The sequence below is a fragment of the Chiloscyllium plagiosum genome, unplaced genomic scaffold (genome assembly GCF_037043375.1).
Source record: "Chiloscyllium plagiosum isolate Xiang-an unplaced genomic scaffold, Cpla_swu_hap1 HiC_scaffold_5, whole genome shotgun sequence".
Taxonomy (NCBI): Eukaryota; Metazoa; Chordata; class Chondrichthyes; order Orectolobiformes; family Hemiscylliidae; genus Chiloscyllium; species Chiloscyllium plagiosum.
The window spans coordinates 14,628,933-14,653,248 of NW_028270143.1; the positions used below are offsets into that span (position 1 = coordinate 14,628,933).

General features: G+C 39.3%; 1 protein-coding gene across 2 annotated transcripts in view; it reads right to left on the bottom strand.

Annotated features, from left to right (window-relative positions):
* ice1 (KIAA0947-like (H. sapiens)) overlaps positions 1 to 24,316 on the bottom strand; it is a 77,272-nt gene that overhangs the window by 21,322 nt on the left and 31,634 nt on the right. For both annotated transcript variants that reach the window (XM_087987019.1, XM_087987018.1), the window contains 7 exons: positions 20,609 to 20,645; positions 20,453 to 20,512; positions 18,862 to 18,942; positions 16,640 to 17,049; positions 9,006 to 13,910; positions 3,402 to 3,570; positions 1,192 to 1,352 (listed from right to left, as the gene is read on the bottom strand). In XM_087987019.1, the coding sequence (XP_087843145.1) occupies positions 1,192 to 1,352; positions 3,402 to 3,570; positions 9,006 to 13,910; positions 16,640 to 17,049; positions 18,862 to 18,942; positions 20,453 to 20,512; positions 20,609 to 20,645 (5,823 nt within the window). The remainder of the gene's footprint in view (positions 1 to 1,191; positions 1,353 to 3,401; positions 3,571 to 9,005; positions 13,911 to 16,639; positions 17,050 to 18,861; positions 18,943 to 20,452; positions 20,513 to 20,608; positions 20,646 to 24,316) is intronic.

Below are 24,316 nucleotides of genomic sequence, written 5' to 3' on the forward strand. Positions count from 1 at the left end.
TCGTTGAAGCATACATTCATTCAATGGGGATAACATTTGCTATCCTCCAGTCTTCTGGCACTAATCCTGTAGACAATGATGACATTAAGACCAAACCCAAAGGCTTGGCAATCTCCTCCCTGACTTCCCAGAGAACCCTAGGATAAATCCCATCCGGCCCAAGGGACTTATTTAATTTTTACACTTTGCAGAAATGCTAACACCTCCTCCTTATGAACCTCTAGTCAAATAGCCTGTATCTCAGTATTCTCCTTGACCACTGTCTTTTTCCTGTGGGAAGACTGACAGAAAATGTTCATTTAGTGCCTATCCTATTCTCTTCAGGCTCCACGCACAACTTCCCATTACTGTCCTTTACTGGCCCTAATCTTACTCTAGTCATTCTTTTATTCCTGACATACCTACAGAAAGCTTTAGAGTTTTCCTTGATCCTACCTGCCAAAGACTTCTCATGTCCCACCTGATTCTTCTTAGCTCCCTCTTTTGGTCCTTCCTGGTTAACTTGTAATTCTCATGCGCCCGTACTGAGCCTTCACGTCTCATCTTTACATAAGCCTCCATCTTCCTCTTGACAAGAATTTCAACTTCTTTAGTAAACCATGGTTCCCTCGCTCAACTACTACTTCCCTGCTTGACAGGTCCATACTCATCAAGGACACAGGTGGACATATAGAACTGGTGCTGGAGAGCTAATGGATTCCAAATGTTACATCCCTCTTCAAAAATAGGAGATATGTCTACCTGTCAACTGTGAACCAATTAGCTTAAACATCAATATGGAGGAAATTTTGACAGGCAACAATTGAGGACACAGTAAACTATCATTTAGAAAAGCAAGATCACAGCTCTTTTTGATATAATGACCTACACAGCATATTTTCAAAATTTACAGATAATGCCAAATTCAGAAATAAAGATGCAGTAAAAACACTTCAGAAGGACACTGAAGAAATGAAAAGAAACAGGTAGATGAGAATATGCCTCAATATGTTACAGAAATGATTTTTTTTGTAATGTGTCAGGGAAAATGGCAAGTATCATATGATGGAATCTTCTCACTGATTTCAGAAATTTATAAGCACTTAGTCTGATTGACCTCAATACCTGACAAAAGTGTATCTATAAAACCATTCACTTCTACACTGTCCCCTCCAATTTAGACTGTGACAAAATGTCATAAAGTAACTGTACCTTTTCCCAATTGAGGTATGCACTCAAACAATTCAGAACATCTCCTTTGGCACGTTGCTTGGCAACAGCTTGCATAGCTTTATTGACTGGTCCTTGCGTAGAAAATATGTTCTGCCAAACACTCAGGATGAGCAGCAACAATTTGCTTGAATCTGGAAAATCTGGAAAAAAAAAACTTTATCAAATAGAAAATCTGGTACATGCTGCAATATAAATATTTGACCTATCCACATGTGAAATGCGGAATTGCAAAGAAAAAAGAATATTTTCAGATGGAATGAAACAAAACAGAATTACATACTGCAAAATTCAGTATAATGAGATATCTGAAGAGGCACTATTTTGGATACCATTTTCACACTTTACAAAATTGAATAATTCCAGTTGAATTTAAAAACATGAATTATTTCTTGTGAATTATTTTTGATACTATTTGAAATGTACTGTAGTCTCAAATATGAAAGATTGAGGCACCTGGTTAAAAAGAAAACTTCAAAATTTCAATCTTTGATCATTCAAAAATTCTGCTTCTGGTTTAGAGTTACTCATCTACATTTGGAGGTTGCTTGCGTCTGTTACAGGGAAAGATAATTAGTGTTCATGAATTTCACCTCACATCAATGTGGTTGCAATGTTGTATTTTGACTTCAATGCTGGTGTGCTAGTCTCTTGATCTCTAAAATGCGCTGCCTTGTCAGCATACAATATGGTATGTTCTCCTGTCTGGTGTCATGACTATGAGTCAGAACCCCAAGTTACCAAGCAAACGTTTCATTTGTACTTCCAACGTTCGTTTTTGGAAAAAAGTGTGCTGATACACCCAAAAATGGTATATGTAAATTAATGGTTATTAGAGAGGGATCCACTGAATTTTAGATTTATGCATCCAAAGAGGACTTCAAAACCCTTCTCAACAGTAAGCAAAGCCCTGCAGATTTTGTCCTAATCTGCAGGCAGATTTTGCATTTTGAAGAATACACAAGGACAGGGGCTAAAAAGTCAGGTTCAACTTTACTGGGGTGATGTTAGTGGGACTGAATGTGTAGAATAGATTAGGTTATATTGCCTACAGCGCGGAAACAGACCCTTCGGCCAAGCCAGTCCACATCGACCCTCCAAGAGTAACCCACCCAGACCCATTTCCCTCTGACGAATGCACCTAGCACAATGGTCAATTTAGCATAGCCAATTCACATGACCTGCACATCTTTGGACTGTGGGAGGAAACTGGAGCACCTGGATGAAACTCATGCAGACACGGGGAGAATGTGCAAATTCCACACAGACAGTCACCCGAACCTTGGACCCTGGTGCTGTGGGGCAGCAGTGCTAACCACAGAGTTACTGTGCTGCCCATAAGCCTGCATTCCAGCATGAGCATACTGTACGGGTCACAGTTGAAGATCTAGTTACCCAAGTGTACACTGCAATACGACAGTGTCACACTGAGTGACAGAAGTCAGCTAACTAGCAACCAGACAAGATGACCTTGAGCAAAAACAGAAGCTGCTGGAAAAGCTCAGCAGGTCTGGCAGCATTTGTGAAGGAAAATCAAAGCTAATGTTTCAGGTCCAGTGACCCTTGCTCAGAACAGACGGGGGAAGGTAAGTTTCTCAGTCTGAGGAAGGGTCACTGGATCAGAAACATTAACTCTGATTTTTCTTTACAGATGCTGCCAGAGCTGCTGCGCTTTTCCAGCAATTCCTGTTTTTGTACCGGACTTAAACCATCTGCAGTTCTTTGGGTTTTTATAAAGAAGACCTTCCAATAATCAGTGTGCTACAAATCAGTTTAAAAAAAAAACTAACTGAGACAGCAGAACTTCAGTCAGACCATAAAATCCCGAGTTGTGAAACCAATCGTTTGCCTACCAATGTCGACGTTACCTATAGGACCTGCAACAACTACTGCCTCAAAAACCAAAGTGCTTGGAAACACTACCATTGACATCCCCTCCAACTCACTCAGCAAAATGCCATGGGACTATTTTGCCATTCTCTAAACTGTCGTTGGGTTACAATCCTGGAAAGGTTGATAAATGGCAGGCTTGTCAGCAATGCCTGCATCTCAAGGAGGAAAATGAAACTGCATTTACTAAGTTAAGATTTTACTCAGTGAAGACTATCGGTTTAATAACAGGAACTACAATTTCACTAGGAGATCCAGAACAACACATTCTATTGGTTTATGTAATTTAGACTCAAACTTACCTTCTTTTAAGATATTATAGGAGAGGATACGAGCTCTTTCGAGATCTCCTTGTTGTCGGCAGATTGCAACATAAACTCGAGAAAGTGCCTGAAGACAGTTACCATCCAGGGTCATTTGCTCAACCTTCAGTTTCTTGAGAATAGCCATCATTAAAGCTTCTGTTAATTCCTATTGTCAACAAGTGAAGAGATTACTGCATCAACAATCACCAATAAACTACATTTCAAAGAACCCGTACCATAGAAATAAGTCATTTGTCCTAATTGGTTAATATCATTATAAATACTCCACGACAGCCCCCTCTTCCCCGAATTGCCTTTTAATTAACATGGCCTTTTATCTTCCATTGGTGTGCACAGACAGATTACACGTATGACCCCATTAAATAGTTTTATGCAGCCACAATGGTTGTGCACTTACAGCCAAGCAGCTAAGAGGTAAACTTCCTTGATCAGAATCAAAACCATGCAATCTGGTCCAGCAATTAAAGAATAAGCAGGTATGACCCCACCACAGTACCTTTACCGCCGAAAGTGAAAACCTGGCCTTAGTTGTCTCCACACAGGGCAACTGGAATCCCTACCACTACAAATATGTCTATCCACACTACAAATATGCCTATCAACTGCTACTTTCCCACAACATAGAAGAAAATGTTTATACAACCATTAGAAAACATCCCTTCTCAGCGCATCTGTTGATCTTGTTCATATAAAAAAAAAATTCAGGCTTGATAGCAGATCCGGCACTTAACAAAAAATTGGGATATAAACTGTTTAACAAGAACAAAATTGGACTTGGACATGTCTTCCCCACCTCTACAAACGGATGATAATACTTTTCATTTCAAACTGCCCAATTGGAAAATCAGCCTTGTCATCAGGAAGGTGAGCTCCCCCCAACATTTAGTTACCCTCCCCATTTCCTTTCCCTGCTTCCTCCTCTTCTCCTGAGCTCAGTTCATTCTGCTCCTCTACCCAATTACCATCTCTTTCACTCTCCTCTTGGCACCTTCCACATCCCTCCTCTTGTCCACTGTTCATCTTCTCCCATGTACATTGCTTGCGATGCACCTTTCCTTGTCCAGTTACTCCTCCATCCAGCTCTCCTCCAATAATGCACTTGGTCTTGGTCGCTTGTGCGCAATGTCACAGGAGTTCAAACAGTGGCTCAATTACTTCAATTATATAAACAGAGAATGGTTGAACTATATTTGCTGAATAATTAGGTTAACCTGTCAACACCATTTTAATCTTCGTTAAAGTCACCCAGTATCTTTCTGTCTGAGGCTGAGGTTTCAACAGAATGTTGGAAAGGTTATGCATTTGGTCTCTTTCCCAATCAGAACACTGATTTGAGGAAAAGATTTCTCAACTACAACACAGAATCCATAGAGATTCAAAACAGGAATTGCTGAAAAGCAATCAAGATTGAAATTTTAGAGCAGTGAGGCATCTGTAGGATCCCTGTCATCAAGTCCAACTGAGGTCAACTAACATGGCCAGATTAAGGTCTGAACGTTGACATTTTCTGATATTTTAGACATAGTTTCCATTCACAATACTTTTTTGATTAGATTCCCTACAGTGTGGAAACAGGTTCTTCAGCCCAACCAGTCCACACCAACCATCTGAAGAGTAACCCAGACAAATTTCCCTCTGACTAGCACTACGGACAATTTAGCATGGTCAATTCACCTGACCTGCACATCTTTGGACTGTAGGAGGAAACTGGAGCACCCAAATGAAACCCACGCAGACACGGGGAGAATGTGCAAACTCCATACAGACAGTCGCCCGAGGCTGGAATTGAACCTGGGACTCTGGTGCTGTGAGGCAGCAGTGCTGACCACTGAGCCACAGTGCCGCCCTATATTTTGGTAGAAATATATTTACAGGGGCTACGTCTTTTTGCACCTTCCTTACCTAAGATTATGAACAATTTATTGAAAGAAAACTTACAGTTGCAAAATAATCCACTTTATTCTATTACTCACCTTGATCGACGTGATTGATTTCCTTTAATTTCTCAAAATGGAGCAGAAAAAAAACTGAGCAGTAATTCCTTTTGAAATTATAATTGTCTGGCCCTTTGAAATTCAAACAGGCTCACACAAGGACCAAAATGGTGTATTTAGCAACTGTTAAAACTGCAAGCCATACGTTTTAAACACAGGAACTTGCTGTAGATTCAGATTCTGACTCAGATTGATTTATCTCCTTTCATTTAACTGGTTGCTCCTCCGTACTGTTACTCAGTTGCTGGATAATTACCCTGGTAGATGGAATCTAACATCTAAGCCATTAGGGTTGCCTCCATTGAAAGTACAAGAAGTTTATGTGCCGCATTGAGTTAAAAATGATATTAGAATTTAAAATTGTAATGATAGTTTCCTACACAAGAAAATTGATGGCCAGATTAACAACATCTGTACAAAAAAACATCCTGGAAAGCATATAGTGTGTTAATCGTGCACTGGGAACAGCAGTGATGACCTGAAAACCTGGGTTGTGAAATTTCTAAAGAAAGGATTGTACTTGCTGCCTTCACTTACATTCCACATTGAATGCCCTTTTACTCTCATGGTTGCTCCCAAGCACAGCTTTTAATAACATTTCATTGTGCATCATAGATTTATTTTTAAGGCAGTTATCAGGAGCAAAAGATGCCATTCTTAACAGCCTTCAGATTCCAACTTTCAAGCCACTACTAGTATACCAATCCCAACCCAATCCAGACCCCTCCAAATCATGGAGATGCTGCTGCAGGTGAAGAAGTTACTGACAGGATAATCCAAAACACTAAAAAATAGACAGTGTATTTTCAACCACACGCATCTTTTGCATCTGGTCCCCATGCCATTCAGTTATTGCTAGAAGGAAGGCGGCAGGAATGCTGCCAACTTTCTAAGTACACACTCCCTTCCTTCACAATATCATGTTTCTTGCCATTGTGGTAAGGTTCCATGAAGTCCATTTGTTGACTTCAGTGATTAACCGAGTTTGAGCATGTTGAAAGTATGTTTCCTCATATGTGAGAATCTGGAACTAGGGGTCATAGTTTAAATAATAAGGGGGCGCCCCTTATTTCAAGAAAAGAGATGAGGAAACATTATTTCTCTTTGAGGGTTGACAGTCTTTGGAATTCCCTTCCTCAAAATTCAGAATCCATATACTTTTAAAGCAGAGGGAGATAGAATGTTGATTACCAAGGGGATGAAAGGTTATTGGTATATGCAAAAATGCAGAGTTGAAATTACAATCAGGTCAGCCGTGATCTTATTGAATGGTGGAACATGTCTGAAGCAGGCTTGAAGTGCCAGATGACCCATTCTTGTTTTTTATTTGTATGTTGTCAAACTTATTGCTTTACTTTAACATTCTAAACTGCCATTTTGTTCAATCCTTTGAATGAGCTTTGCCTCTGAGCTTTTAGTTTTAATTATAGATTCTCAGCTAAGATGCTAACCTGCTTTTTCCCTTTAAACATGCTAACAGATCTAATTTTTGCTTCACTTTTAAATTTTCATTCTTACTTTTCATCTTGATTCTATCATCTAACCCCTTTGAAAGTTTCATCTTTTGCAGACTAATAGCTATTGAAAATATCTTATTTTCAAAATTTCTGATTCACCAGTGACACCTTAAATATAGATAAAATTTCGTAAAAACCAGTAGGAGGCTAGCTTTATTGCCCAGACAGAAACATAAGGATTTATAGGATTAGATGTTAACTGATGAGTACGTTTTATGGAAAAACAATGCAATCTTTTGTTTATACAGCTGTTCTCACTGAATGATCCTATGATACAGTTATGTTTAGCTAGTTTACATTTTATTAACATCATATGCTGCTGGTGAAGTCTAGATTATCAATGAAATGTTAATCACCAAGATGCTTGGTATTCGTTTCTGAATTCTAACATTTGCAGTTTTTTCTATTGGAAAATTATACTATTTGCTAAGCTTCAATCTCTTTAGCCTGGCTGCCATCTGCTGGAGCAATTCTGAATTAATTGAGTTATCTATGTTGTAGTTTCATTTATCAGCAGTTTATCCAGAGAAATACAAGCCTTCAATTGAAAACTATTTATAGTGTTATTTTGTGCTTTAACTTCATTTTCACCCTATTCTTCTGTGACTAAGAAGTCACTAGTCCCTTAAGTTTGATCAATTGGCTTCGGGTATTTTGCAAGGTAATCATAATTCAACATTGAGTCTTGACATTGTCACCAGCAGAATCTTCTGCTTTGCACAGTTCAAGGTCCCGTCATATATAGGGCGTGGAAGACAATTAGCCTATCTAGCTCAATTTTCCACAGAAATCCCATCAATAAATCTAACTAGTTTTTAATTAAATATTTTATAAATTTTGCTGAAGTCTCCTCAAATGAGATTATTTCAGAGTAAAAGAGTCTGAATTTTTTGTAACTTTCCTTCCTGATCCTTGTCACTTTGACACTGGAGATCAGCTGTATCACATTGTGCTCAGTGTGTTCCATTTGCTTTTCTGACCAGAAAAGAATGCAGTCCTCAAACTATTATTTGAGTAGGGCAAGCTGAAACTTCAGCATAATTGTCTTAGAATTGTACACTACTGATTTGATAATAATATTATTCTGCTCATTTCACTGATCCTTATGCCTACAATGGCTGGTTGAGCCTATGATCACTTCCATAATCAGTTTCTCCTTAAACAAGTTCAAACAATTCATTAAATGCATGAATTTTTATTCAGTAACTGAAAACATTAAAATTTAAGAAACATTTATATACGATTGACTAGCGAGTTTTTCGGTTTCAAAATATTTTCTGCTTGCTTTTAGAATTTGGTTTCTTGAAGTGAAAATACTCGTTCTTTAAAAAAAGGGCAAGCTTTATTTTCGGTGCATCAGAATGAACTAAATGTAGAATTTTAAATTTAGGAATGGTTCAAAATTTGTGGCAGACTAATAGTACTTACCAAAATAAAAAGAAAGTACATGACAATACAAATGTCTGGCACAATGGACTAAGAAAATTTATTTAAAATCAGTAATAACTATTCAGCCTTGCAACAAAATCATAGATGTATTTTGAGATAAAACCATAATAAATAAAAGGATGCTACTTTGGTTTTGCAATGGACTAATGTAGACATCACTTTTGTAAGGCATTTCCATTGAAGAGTTTAACTTTTGAAAGACAGAGAAGGAGAAAGACAGAGAAAGACAAAGAAAAATAAATCAGAAAAGAATGCTATTATAACTCTTAAATCACAACCTCAGGATATGATAAAGTATTTCAAACAATAAATTATGTTTGTAATGTAGTTGCTGTTATACAAACAAAAATAGCAATGAGTTTTTGTGCAAAAATCCCACAGCTAGTGAACTGAATTAGTCAACTGCTTTCAGCGATAATATAGTGAATTATTTGAGATGTAGGTAGTTACAACCACACAATAAATTTGGTACTCAGGGGTACTTTTCGATATCCTTACCTTTTTGCATCATTGAGAGTCATCCTAGAATATTTTAATACCATATATTATCATATATTAAATTACTACCATAAAACAACTGAAACCCGCGCACATAAAGAAAATTAGAGACACATGCTTACCTTATTACCACTCAATTCACAAATCACTTCCTTTTCCTCATCACGTAATACTGGAATATGAGGAATATTCCCAACAAATACATGACTGCGAATAACAGGCAGTAGGTCAAAGCAGGACTTGGTAATTTTCATTAAGGCACTAGCTAAAGCCTCTTCACTTGAATTAATAGATTCAAGAGGCTGGGAGAAACATTGAGCTTTATATCCAGCTTTTTGTTCCATTAGCCCATTGCAAAGTGGTTTGGTTGTGTCAATAACATTTACAGTTGAGGACTCTTGTGATATGATTAAATCAGTAGTACTATCGCCATTTTGACAACTGTTTTCTACTTTCACTCGTTTAGCTTTTCCTGACCCATCATCATCTGCATTTCTTTTGGCACCCTTTTGGTCTTTTTTAGGCCTATCCACAGTACTTAACACAACAGCAACAGCTGGGTGTTGCTGCTCTAAATCCTTCTCATATCCATCAGGCTTTGAGCCTTCAGATCTGGAATTACTTCCTGCTTTAACAAATGCAGTTGCAGAAGAATTAATTGCTTTGAACCCCATGATTTGGTTCACTGCTCCTGCTTGGTTCTCACTATCTGTGGGGCTACGAATGCTGAGTTGAACATTTCCACGGAGAATGTTCAAAGTTCTTGCACGGGCAGATAGGTTGGGATACATAGCATCCAAAATTTTTACAGAGTTCTCTTGAGGTAAAGCTGAACTCCCAGATGTTGATGCAGACTGAGGTAGTCTCCCAGGCACAGGTACAGCATGTTTTGGGGTTGCAGTGCAAAACTGTAATGGAGAAGACTGGATTCGTTCATGTCTTCCAAATTCTAATGGGGATGGCGACTGCATCAAAGGAGACTTCTGTTGGGTATAATCCAAAGGAGGAGAAACTGAAGCAGCCTTTGTAGTCTCTTTAGAAGGTGAAGCCAAATCATCCACAGGAGAACATAAAGACACTGTACTAGATGTTGTAATAAGAGGGGATATCGGTTTTGCAGCTCTTACAGCTCTTGGTGGTGTAGCTACGAGTGGTGGCAGTAATGGTGGCAAAGGGTCTCCCATTTCTAACATGACTTGATGAATTTCCTGTGTACACAATGCTGGCGCAGAAGTGTCGGCACTGGCTTGTACAGGAGGATTGTTCAAATTTGAACTTCTTCTGTTTCTTCTTAAAACAGCACGACTTTTGCAGGTGGACTGCACATTCAATTTTTGTAAAACATCCTCTGGTTGCAGATCTCCATCACCTTCAGCCAAACTTCGTGGCATTCTTCTACCTAATTGTACTTTTTTGGTTTTTGCAGTCTTTTTAGAGGCATGCTCACATTCTGAAGTTCCAAATGATTCCATAGCCACTGAATTGTCAACTGTACTTTCAAATAATGCCTCTGTATCATGTGAAGCCACTGTGTAAATGGATCTGCGATGGTCTGAAGGAACATCTGGAAGTGATGGATTCCACAAATCACAATAATTAGAATGTTGTTTTGCATTTGGTGTTCCTACTTTACTTGCTTCAACAATATCTGTCTGAGGAGCAGCCTTAAGATCACTGCTAGTGTAAAGCACAGTTTGTGAACCAACACACATTAATTCAGTTTGTGTTGAACTGTCTACTGTTTGTACAAGATGTACATGACCAGAGATTCCCTCCGTAGGTGTATTTGTAGAATTATTCATTGTTTTTACATTTGAGATGCAATTGGGCATTTTGTGTACAATTCCAATGGTATTCTTGTCTGTTTGCAAGCCATCCTTCTCTTTCATGTCATTGTCTTTATTGAAACAAACGTCAGAAGAGTTTCTCAATTTCTCCACAATCTCTGGATCATTTTGCAGACAATTGTTTTCCAAACATTTATTTTCTATACGTACACATCCTAACAACATGTCAGTGTTGGTGCTCGATTCCGAAAGAGGTTCATTCTCACAATTCTTTATCGCAGGGGTATCTAAATCTGGAGCTGAAACCCCATATTTTCTTGACACAGTATTATCCCCATGTTTGTCACCTTCAGAATTCAAATCATTTTCTTTGTTTGCTGGAGTCTGACAGATGTCTTGTGAAAAATCTTTATCCAAAGTTACTGGCTCAGTTTTACTCTCAATAGAGTCAGGATGAATAGCCACTTGATCTTCCTTAGCATTTATTACACTTTCAATTTTACAAATAGTTTCAGTACCTTCTGATACACAGACGGAAGAAAAAGGTACTTTGTCACATTGAACTGTAACATGGCCATTAACAGAAAAGGTATGGTGTTTAGCTTCAAGTTTCTGATTCACAATCTGAGCTTCGACGTCATGAGACGAGCTTTCACGCATGCTAACATCAGCTGTGGTGTCTAGTTCAACTACCTTTTGATTAATGGCTTCTTGCTTTTCTTCCTCGGGAGTTAGAACCTTTGAATGCCATTGCTTTCTTTTGATTTTTCTAACCAACACAGAGACTTCTGCCTCAGAGTTCTGCAGATTCATCTCACAAATTTGAGTTGAGTCTGTGCTAGATTCTTGATTGCTTATCTCTCCCATGTGACATTCTTCTTTTTCATTTTCCACAACTTTATCTTCTTCTTCATTCCATTGGTCAACTGCAGTTTCACAAACAAGGTCTTCTACTTTTTGAGCATCTCCAGTTGATTCTGATCCTGTGGAAAGGAAATTCGGCTTTTCAGATTTGCTGGAGATTCCCATAAAAGTACAATCTGAGGATTTGTCCTCAGCAAGATCAGTCAAAACAGAAGAACAATCTGACTCGAGGGGTGAAGGTGCTTCACTAGTTTTGGTAATCATGCCATCTTCCTCTATTATGGACTTGGTTTCGGATTCTTCTATGGAAGACTGCACTGAAATCAATGTGCATTCGATAAATGCCGATCCGTTGGAACTACCTTCCTCCAGGTCTACAATGTGTGTTGAAAGATAGTCTTTGCTTTGATCCTGTGTAACACCAGATATCTCAGAACTGTCAAACTCAAAAAGTGGCGAAGGCAGCTCTCTCATTTTAAGATAATCTTGACCATTTGCCGTGGTCTCCACTTCAGTCATCCGAGTACTGAATGGTACCAAGGTTGGTGTACATGTATTGTTTGTTACATCAGATGTAGAACTATTCAATTCTACTTCGTCCATCTCCGTATCTGTACTGCAAATGGAACTCTCTTGAATGACATCAGAGCAGTCAGATTCATGCGAAGACACCTCATTGAGTTTGCTGAAACTGTCTTTCTCCTTTATTATAAAGGATGATTCGGCCTGTTGAATAAATTCAGGCTCTGAAAGTACTACAGGTTCATTGTTAGGGCTGTCAAAGGCAGAAGCTGTGGAATCTAAGCCTTTTACCACATGTTCAGTGTCGAAATGGTCCTTGGACCTGTCCTGAGCTATGACAGAATTGTCAAACTTGCCAACTACTCCGGTCTCTTGTATTCTGTCAATCTCCTTATGTTCCTTTGCATCCAACTCTTCAGTGTCAATGGACACAGAAGTCAGTCTGTCTTCATCTTTTTGATTATCTGATGTTAGACCAACAGAATTGATGTTTATTTCTTTGTCCGATGGAGAAAAATGGTTCTTTGCCTTATCCTGGGATATACTGGTTTCTGTGGGACACTCAAAATCTGCTAGCGATGATACTGCCTGTATTTGATCTTTTGCAGCAAGTTCATTAGGTGTTTGCTCAGAATCAGTGACTGACATTGAAGTCAGTATGCATTTATCTTTGTGATTAGACATGGAACCATCCAAAGTAACTTCCTCCACCTCTGCACACCCTGTAGCAGTGCAGGTCTCAGACATGTGCTGAGAAACATCAATTTCTTTAGAACAGTAAGTCTCAGCTGATGGGGTTTTCTCCTCCATTTTGTTAAGATTTTGTTCTGTTGTCAGTGAGTTTGTTTGAGAAAGTTCCACATCAGTTGGCTGCAACAAAATCTGTGAACATTCACCCTTTTGCCTGTCAAGTGTAAAGCTATTGCAATTCCTTTCCTCTACCTCCATGTCCTCTGCAGGAATACATTCGTCAGAGTTATTCATCAGAGCAACACTGTCAACTTCTGTATTGTTCAGCTGTGAAAATGATATTTCTTCTTCCCCTGTGCTAATACCAATTTGCTTCTTTGTCGTGCATTCTGATGTGGTGTGCTCCATATCAGTGGCCAGCACTGAAGTTATTATGCCTTCACTTTTTTGATTGTGACATGTAAGACTATTACAATTAAATTCTGACACCTCCATTGCTTCAAATGTTGTTTCTAACTGTCCACTAGCAGGCACTTCATCCGACACAAGCTGTTCCTTGTCCACTTCTTTAACACAAGTTTCTACGCCATATTCTTCTCTACTGCATGGTTGCGTCTTTTCAAATTCTGGTTCCACTGTTTCAAGATTAGATTCTACTGAAACCACAGTGTTTTCTGAACTTTCTGTATCATCATCCCTCTTCACATCAGCATTGCAATTGTATTGCGGAGATGTTGTGTCATTTTTAGCAACAGGGACAGAATCAACATCACACATTTCTGGATTTCTGGTCACATCACAGTTCCCTGGAGTTTCCTCAAATAAGGACTGAACTTCAGCGCCGTTCTCATTTCTACACTGAGCATCTTCGACAATCAAAGAAGAGTCTGAAAATTCAGCCTCTACTTCAGTTTTTGTTGAACATTGCTCATTCAGATCATCAATTTCTGCCTCAGAACAATCCATTTTTTCTGCAGGTAACTGTTCACACACACTTGCAGAAATGCCTGCTTCCATCAGGGATGCCTGATCAGTTGTCAGCACCTTGGTGCATCCAGAATTATCCACTTGATCAGTCTCTGCTACACTTTCACTGCAGTTCCTTCCAGGAAGATTAATATCTTCATCGTCGCTTGAATCGGTAATATCGCCAAACAGGATTTGCTGCAGAAGAGAAAGAATATTTTATTTACATTTTTCTGATTTTTTTAAGCAGTCTGAACAAAACAAAAACAAACCACTATGACATTACTTTTACAGTGTTTTAAAAGAAGTCAATTAATCAAGCTGTCTTAATATCTGAATTAGTAACTGAGTTAGAGAGACAAGGAAAATTCTAAGGTTAAGTGCTGAGTTTCAAATTTCAATTGGGACATTAGTTGGAATGCTACAATTCACTTAGTGTCTCAGAGTTCAGGAAAGTTAAAGACTCCCACATTATCATGTATCATACAGTTGTTGAAAATGCATTAACATGGGAGTAGGGGTAATGGAGCCAGACATGTCCTTAGCATGAACACAAATAGTTTCTTGGGCTAGGACTTGGAGAATGCTCACTACACTGAGCAGTTAACTGTTTCAGGCAAGAATAAGGGACAGAACTGGTAAAGAAAATGAAGCTTGTCCCAGGTGAAATTTCTTAGAGACATTGACACTTACAAGATTTTAAAATCACAACTGACACTTCTAAGAACATAGCTAGTAGCAGGAGTAGGCAATTCAGTTCAGTTTAGGGTGGTACATCTAATTTTACATTAAGAACCCTGAGGTTTCAGTAGTATGTCTATCAGTAGTTTTTTAACCTGGCTGAATTCCCAAATTAGTTTCATGACTATTGGTTTGTGATTACTTCATCTGAGCTATTGGGTTAGGGAGGTAAGTGAACAAAGGATGAACTGATATAATGGAGTCCCAAAGCTTCACAGATATGGTCTGCAGGGAAACAGCCTTTCTTAATGATGGGAGAGAACTGCTACAGAGAAAGTAGTGTGGATGGAAACTGCTGAGGTAACTAGAAGTGTCGTGTTGGCTAATAGATACAATGCCAGAAGTGATTCAACGACCTAAGGACAGGAAAGATGTACAGAATGGCACATCACACAAAACTTTTACCTCTTGCTCAATTACCCACTATTGCTTTCACTGGCAAAGTCTAGAGATCTACGTACCCACACTTAACAAAAGCCCTCTTTCAAAATCTCTTATCACTGATTACCATTTTAAACCGTGTACTGTTTTTTGTGAAAGGGCCTTCTCATAGCTTTATCTGCATCACTGTGTGCTAAGTTGCTCCCAAACCCAGTTACTGCTTCAAATATTGTACCCTTAGTTGTCTATGAGCACTGGTTCAATGTGATAAAATGTTACAGAATCTTACAGTACAGAAGAGACCCCTCAGGTCGTCAAGTCTGCTCGACAAAAACTTACTCCAAATCTATACTTGAACCATGTTCTAGCACCAGGCCAATCGCTTTGAATGCCATGACATTTTAAGTGGCCTTCCAAGTACTTTCTCAAGGTTGTGAGGTTTCCCACCTTAACTAACCTCCCAGCTACTGCATTCCAGATTCCCACACCCTCTTGCGTGAAAAGAGCTTTCATGAAACCCCCTCTAAATAGCCTGCCTTTTAACTTAAAATTCTAACACCTTGTCACTGACCTTTCAACTAAAGGAAGAGCTGCTTTCTAATTTCCCTGTCCGTGCCGCTCATAATCACATACAACCTCAATCAGGTCCTGCCTCAGCCTTCTCTGCTCCAAAGAAAACAACCAGAGTTTAATAGCCTCCCTATATAGCTCAAGAGTATCATCCAAGGCAACATCCCAATAAATCTCCTTGGATGTCCTCCTTCGTTCTCTTTATAATGCAAGTGCCTATTCCATATTCTTCACAGTTTTAACCTTTCTGGCTGCACTGTTTTAAGATTAGATGCCATTGAAACAACAGTGCTGTTGGAATTTTCTGTAACATCATTTCAAATATCAGCTGTTGCATTGGTGGATTAGTGGGTGCAGGAAGGAAACTAACAATCTACATTCTGGAATACATGTACACTGATTCCTCCCAAACAGCGGGGACTTTGTTAAATAAAATCGCCAAGACTAGGATTGTTTGAGTTGTTAGGTAAGGGCAAAGAGAGATTGCACAGCAAAGATGGATAAATGAAATTGAGACATAGATTAACTATGATATAAAGTATCAGTCAAATAAACTAGAGTTTGAATGCCCTTTCTACGTGGGTAGGACTTTATTCCGATGGCTTTTTTTGTGAAAAATAAATTCATACATTGCTTATATTACATTGACCGTAGAAAACAATACTAGTGTTCCAACAATTATTCAGTGAAGCTCCCTAAATATCAACTTCAGCATAAACTTGGTCTTAAAAGAAACACTTCCCACTCTCCCGAATTATTATTCGTTCCCATCCAACTCACTTACTGGGTTCTACGTGTGGAATTATTACTTTAATTCCCATGAGTACTGAGTTTTGGAAGTCACCTTGTTCCCTGGTTTGTTTGTCACCAAAAACTGGTTAAAAAAAGGAAACCTTAACCCCACCTTCCTGGGCTGGATTTAAGGCAAGGTATCAAAATATAAGGATGGTGTGCAAGTGTACTTAATCATTCATTATCTCAACCACTTTTACATTTTCTCCAGAGAACAAACCGAGTGGTAATTCCCTGTTGTACCTCAGTCTTATCCAAATAACCTTGGTGTTAATTATGTTAGCTACAATGAAATATTTATTACTGTTCTCTAATGTTCTGAAACCTGGAAGCACAATGACCCAACACAGCATTGGTGCAAAACCAATAAGATATTAATAAAATATTTGATAAAACAATAAAATTAAGTTTTCTATGACAACTAACATTTTGTTTAGACCTGCCTTTTTAGATGAAGGAGAACATGGCAATGGAGACAGTTGAGGAGGAAGAGGTTCAGTCCAATCAAGTATTTCTTGCAGCTGCCGGCTTAAAGCATCTTGCTCATCATCATCATCACCATCATCGCTATCAATATCACTACTTGAAGTGTTTGCACTGTCAGTAGGATCTTTGTGTTGAGTTAGCTCTATAGTTTTGTCATCATAGAAGGCACTGTCACCATTGCTCTTCAGTCCTTCATCAGCCAAACTCTCATCCATCTTTGAGAAATTGTTTTCTTCTTGATTGCACTCCAATTGACATGGGAGTGAAGATGTTGGCAGCTCTGAAGTTTCCATTGGACTGCTGTGACTTGGGTTACTTAGACTACTTCTAAGCATCTTAGTTTTCTTCTGCGAAGGTCCTCTCTTGCCTATACCAGGTTAGATTGGAGAAAACGTTAAACATACTCAAATAGTTGAGCTTTACCTTTTAAAAATGCGCTGTCATAAGAATTCAAGAATTTGGAGCAATATTAGCATTTAAGCTTTTTGCTTAACAGTAGCGAATTCTTGACATAACTGTATCCTCCAAGCCAGCAAGCAAGTGGAAAATATGATGGAATACAGTTGGACGGAAATTGTAGATTGGTGGAAGAATTTTCAAGTACTGATATGGGAAACTTTCAATTCATTTATGAGATGTGGATGTCGCTGGCTGGGCGAGCATTTACTGCCTCTTCCAGCTGCCCTTGAGAAGGGAGCTGTGACCTGCTTTCTTGAATTACCGCAGTCCACGTGCTGTGTGTAGACCCACAATACCATGAGGTAGGGAGTTCCAGGTTTTTGAGTGACATTGAAGGACAGCAATACATTTCCAAGTCTAGGTGGTGAGTGGCTTGGAAGGGAACCTGCAAGTGGTGATATTCCCACCTTAGAGGAAATGAATGTTTTGCATATTGTGCTGATCAAGTGATTGCTTTGTCCTGGATGGTATCAAGCTTGTTGAGTGTTATTAGAGCTGCAAATGGTGAGTATTCTACTATATCCCTGACTTATGCCTTGTAGATGGTGGACGCGTTTGTGGAGGTGAATTACTTGCTGCAAGATTCCTAGCCTCTGACTTGCTCTGTAGCCACTATGCTTAAATAGCTAGTTCAGTTTTGTTTCTGGTCAACGTTAACTCTGAAGATGAGGAAGTCATTTGATGCTAAGCAATGTTGCTTAGATTCACTCTAGTTAGGGATGGTAACTGTTTGGCATTTGTCTGGCATGGATGTTACTTTCCATTTGTCAGCCCAAACCTGGATAATGTCCCAGTCTTGATGCATTTGGGCACGGACTGCTTCAGTATCGGAGTCACGAATAGTGCTGGACATTGTGCAATCATCAACAAATATCTCTACTTCTGACTTTTTAATGAAGCATTTGGAAATTGTTGCGTGGATGGTTGTTTATGTATCCTAATACAAACTAGGAAAGCAATAGCGTAGAAAGGGGGAAAGAGTTTTCTTGAGTGCTTGGGAGTATTTTCACGATCAGTGCATTTCATCCTATGAGAATGAATGGATTGCTGGATTTAGTTCTGAGTGGAATGGTCTTGGAAAAGTTGGAATTAAAGAATGGCAGACAAAACAACATCAGAACATTCTGCTACTATTAGAGAGGAGATGGTTTTCGTACATTGCCCTAACTTATTCCTTGCGGGAACCATGAAAGTCAGAATTTTATGCATGAGTACAGAGGGGAAAAGACAAGATATATATGGATATTCCAGGGATGAAGGTCATTGTTTACAAGGAGAGACTGATGATATTCTCCTTAAAGAGAAGTATGGTTTTGATAGTTGGAAATGTTCAAAATTATTCAGGGTTTTGACAGAACTGAGAGAAATATCGCTCTCTCGGATGGACACGTTAAGAACTAAAAGACACATACGAAAGATGAAAGGCAAAGAGAAAACAATTTTAATATTGATTGTTTCAGATTTGCAATGCACTGAGAGGGTGGTGATGGCAGATTCAATTGTGGCTTTCAAAAGGGAAGTGGATAAGCATCAATAGCGTGCAGGTTTAGAGAGAATGAGTGATAGAGTGGGTCGAGCTGGATTGCTCTTGCCAGACAGCTCTGTGGATTTGAGGGGCGAAATGGTCTACTTCTGTGTTGTTACCATTCTTTAAAAGGTTAATACTGTTGCTTTTACATTAAATAGCAGAGTCAAACAATCCAAATTAGATGCACCGTACCTGGGCTCTTGTTTGGCTTCTCTTGTACACTGGGTTTTTCAATACACTTCCATATTTCTTCGAGTAACACTTTTACTTTATCTATGGATACAATCAACAGTAAACAGACAGTCACCAAGTTGGACTTATAAAATGGGAAAGAGGAGATCAAGCATTCATTTATGAATATTTGGTGTAGTTTTTTCAATGTTTGCTTCATGCGGGCATCTTTCCTGCCAACAGTACATAGTGAAAACAATTAAAGGACCTGGTTATCTGAACATTCACTATTAGGATAGAATAATTAGCAGAACATTCTAACAGTGGACAGTTTCCAATGTATATATTTCTTTTCCCAAGGGATGTCGGTGTCACTATCGAGGCCAGCGTTTGTTGTCTACCCCTAGCAGTCTTCAAGAAGGTGGTGATGAGCAGTCTACTTCAACCACTGCAGACCATGTGGTATGACTTTTGTGTAGCAGTTTGGTATACCTGAATGGCTTGCCAGGCCACATCAAAGAGCACTTAAGTGTCAACCACTTTGCTGTGGTATGGAATCATGTAAAGACGACAAAAAGTAAGTATGACAAGTTTCCTCCCTAAAAGCACTTCAGTGAAGTAGATAGTTATTTAATAAAAGTGTTCATTATGGATTATCAACATTCAATTCTAGATTTAATGACTACATTTATTAATTCACCTGCTGATAGCTTCCAGAGTTTCTTTTATATATTTGGGTAATTAAAGCATTTTGGAAAAAAGACAGTAAATAAAATCCACATCAATAACTTTTTTTAAAAAAACACTGTTGGATGAGGGTCTCGCTGGCTTTATTACCCAGAGGGAAGTTAAGAGTCAACCATATTTCTATGGATCTGGAGTCACACACAGGCCAGACTAGGTATGATTTCCTTCTCTAAAGTGAACCAAATGTGTCAGTCATTTTTCTGACGTATAAAGGGAGCAGCCAAAACAACACCTTCAATTCAATTTTTTTTTGTGATTTTTGTGAAACACCCATTTAAATACACATCCTCATCACTTTCCAATTATCACCTGATGCATCAAAATATTTAAAATATTTCCTGATTACCCAGATAAAATATAGCATGTTCAACATGTAATTAAATATAATCAACAAGTTCACACTATATGCATCTTAGGACATCCTTTATCTGTCCCAGAAATTTCTTTCTTTAAAAGAAAATCTCAGCATTTAAATAAGTAGAGATGCAGATCATCAATGCAAGAAAGGCAGATTTACTTTTGGCTGTTTGCAGCAACGTGATAAGTGATGCAAACAAACTCTTCACCAATGACTATTCTTATCCAAGGTCAAACATCCTGTTACAATCAATACTGAAACATCATTAAAAAAATGCTCCCCCTCAGGGGGGTATTGGGGCAGTGACTGGCATCTCGGCTCTATCTCCATTCAAAAGAAAGAGGCCCTCTTGTGGCTCACTGGTAGTGTCCCCACCCCTCAACCAGGAGGCAGGGGTTCAAGTCCAACCTACTCCAGAGGGATGTAATAACATCTCTGGACAGGCTCATTAGAAAATCAGAAAATTAAAAAGGTGCACAAAATTTACTGAGTTGCTGATTTACTTACTTGTGTCAATTCTTGTTGCAACATCCTGCAGGACATTCTGTGTCTGTGCATCTTTCAGAACTAGAAGATATCATATTACATAAATTGTAAAAACATGCACTTGTGTACAAATAGTAAATAAAAGTCATCACAATAAAAAAAAAGTGTGAAATTTACCTTTTATACCATTCTTCTGCTGAAGTGTCAACTTTTCCTGTTGATTTGGAAAAAACATGTATCAACCTCAAAAATATTGAAGTACTAACCTTTTATATGCAAAGAAGCTGCCCTATAACTTAGTTAGAAATGCCAAGAACTTGGCATAATTTTTGGATAAGTACATGAGTAGGAAAGATTTGGAGGGATAAGAGTTAGGAGCAGGCAAGCGGGATTAGTATAATTTGGGATTATGGTCAGCATGGACTGGTTGGACTGAAGGGTCTGTTTCTTTGCTGTATGACTCTATGACAATAATGTTGTGGCATCCCATTATTCCCTGTCTTACTGCATATTGTTGCCAGCGGCAAATTTAGAGATTTAACCCTATTTTAACACATTGCTCATTAAGTGAACTCACTGTCTGTTGATGTTACATTTACTGAAAATCGTAACAGTTGCTTAGAATTGCTGTAAAACATCAGATTTTGCCTAAGTTTCTTGATTTGTTCTCATCAGGACAATTCCCAAGAAATACTGACATAAAGGAAAACCAAACATTTTATACTGTATGAGAAGAAAATGCTGTTTGGTTGGCAAGCGGACTCTGATTGGTAGAGGTGCTTCCATAATGACAACCTACAGTTAGAAAACAACATTTACGGTTCAAGCACGCTTGTCCTAATTTTTGTTTCTCCATTCTCAAACCCCAAGCACTCACATCTAATTGAAATAAAGAGCCATTTGATTTGAAGCATAGTTGATACTAATGGAATCTTATTTTTAAAATATTCAGCACAAGATAGTGTGCAATGAAGACTGACTTAGAAATGATAAAAAGTGAAGACGGGGATATAGCGATGTACAGCATGGAAACAGACCCTTCGGTCCAACCCGCCCATGACGACCAGATATCCCAACCCAATCTAGACCCACCTGCCAGCACCCAGCCCATATCCCTCCAAACCCTTCCTATTCATATATCCATCCAAATGCCTCTTAAATGTTGCAATTGTACCAGCCCCAACCACATCCTTTGGCAGCTCATTCCATACCCGTACAATCTTCTGTGTGAAAAAGTTGCCCCTTAGATCTCTTTTACATCTTTCCCCTCTCACCCTAAACCTATGCCCTCTAGTTCTGGACTCCCTGACCCCAGGGAACAGACTTTGCCTATTTATCCTACCCATGCCCCTCGTAATTTTGTAAACCTCTAAGGTCACCCCTCGGCCTCCGACGCTCCAGGAAAAACAGCCCCAGTCTGTTTAGCCGCTCCTTGTAGCTCAGATCCTCCAACTCTGGCAACATCCTAGTAAATCTTTTCTGAACACTTTCAAGTTTCACAACATGTTTCCGATAGGAAGGAGACCAGAATTGCACGCAATATTCCAACAGTGGCCTAACCAATGTCCTGTACAGCCGCAACATGACCTCCCAACACCTGTACACAATACTCTGACCAATAAAGGAAAGTATACCAAATGCCTTCTTCACTATTCTATCTACCTGCGACTCCACTTTCAAAGAGCTATGAACCTGCACTCCAAGGTCTCTTTGTTCAGCAACACTCCCTAGGACCTTACCATTAAGTGTATAAGTCCCCCATAGATTGGCTTTCCCAAAATGCAGCACCTCGCATTTCTCTGAATTAAACTCCATCTGCCACTTCTCAGCCCATTGGCCCATCTGGTCCAGATCCTGTTGTAATCTGAGGTAACCCTCTTCGCTGTCCACTACACCTCCAAATTTGGTGTCATCTGCCAACTTACTAACTGTACCTCTTATGCTCCGATCCAAATCATTTATGTAAATGGCAAAAGGTAGAGGGCCCAGCACCGATCCTTGTGGCACTCCACTGGTCACAGGCCTCCAGTCTGAAAAACAACCCTCCAAAAACCACCCTCTTGTCTTCTATCTTTGAGCCAGTTCTGTATCCAAATGGCTAGTTCTCCCTGTATTCCATGAGATCAAACCTTGCTAATCAGTCTCCCATGGGGAACCTTGTCGAATGTCTTACTGAAGTCCATATAGATCACACCTACTGCTCTGTCCTCATCAAGATATCCAGCACTTTTTCCTCTGTAATCTGGACATTTTGCAAGCTGTTATCATCTATTTCCCTACAGTCTATATCTTCCATATCCTTTCCCACAGTAAATCCTGATGCAAAATATTAATTTAGTATCTCCCCCATTTTCTGTAGCTCCACACAAAGGCCGCCTTGCTGATCTTTGAGGGGCCCTATTCTCTCTCTAGTTACCTTTTTGTCCTTAATATATTTGTAAAAACCCTTTGTATTCTCCTTAATTATATTTGCCAAAGCTATCTCATGTCCCCGTTTTGCCCTCCTGATATCCCTTTAAAGTATACTCCAACTTTCTTTATACTCTAAGGATTCACTCGATCTATCCTGTCTGTACCTGACATATGCTTCCTTCTTTTTCTTAACCAAACCCTCAATTTCTTTAGTCATCCAGCATTCCCTATACCTACCAGCCTTCCCTTTCACCCTGGATTCTCTGGATTCTTGTGATCTCATTTCTGAAAGCTTCCCATTTTCTAGCCATCCCTTTACCTGCGAACATCTGCTTCCAATCAACTTTTGAAAGTTCTTGCCTAATACCGTCAAAATTGGCCTTTCTCCAACTTAGAACTTCAACTTTTAGATCTGGTCTATCCTTTTCCATCACTAATTGAAAACGAATAGAATTGTGGTCGCTGGCCCCAAAGTGCTCCCCCACTGACAGTCACCTGCCCTGCCTTATTTCCCAAGAGTAGGTCAAGTTTTGCACCTTCTCTAGTAGGCACATTCACATACTGAATCATAAAATTGTCTTGTACACACTTAAGAAATTCCTCTCTATCTAAACCTTTTAACACTATGGCAGTCCCTGTCGACGTTTGGAAAGTTAAAATCCCCAACCATAACTACTCTTTTATTCTTACAGTTAGCTGAGATCTCCTTACAAGTTTGTTTCTCAATTTCCCTGACTATTAGGGGGGGTCTATAATACAATCCCAATAAGGTGATTATCCCTTTCTTATTTCTCAGTTCCACCCTAATAACTTCCCTGGATGTATTTCCGGGAATATCCTTCCTCAGCACAGCTGTAATGCTATCCCTTATCAAAAATGTCACTCCCCCTCCTTTCTTGCCTCCCTTTCTATCCTTCCTCTACATTCGTATCCTGGAACATTAAGCTGCCAGTCCTGCCCATCCGAGCCATATTTCTGTAATTGCTATGATATCCCAATCCCATGTTCCTAACCATGCCCTGAGTTCATCTGCCTTCCCTGTTAGGCCCCTTGCATTGAAATAAATGCAGTTTAATTTATTAGTCCTACCTTGTCTCTGCCTGCCCTGACTGTTTGACTCACTTCTGTTCTCAGCTGTACCCGTCTCAGATCGATCTCTTTCCTCACTATCTCCCTGGATCCCACTGCCCCCCGCCCCACCTTACTAGTTTAAATCCTCCTAAACAGTTCTAGCAAATCTCCCTGCCAGTATGTTAGTCCCCTTCCAATTTAGGTGCAATCCGTCCTTCTTGTATAGGTCACTTCTACCCCAAAACAGATTCCAATGATCCAAAAATGTGAATCCTTCTCCCATACACCAGCTCTTCAGCCATGCATTCATCTGCTCTATCCTCCTATTCCTGCCCTCACTAGCTCATAGTACTGGGAGTAATCCAGATATTACTACCCTTGAGGACCTCCTTTTTAAATTTC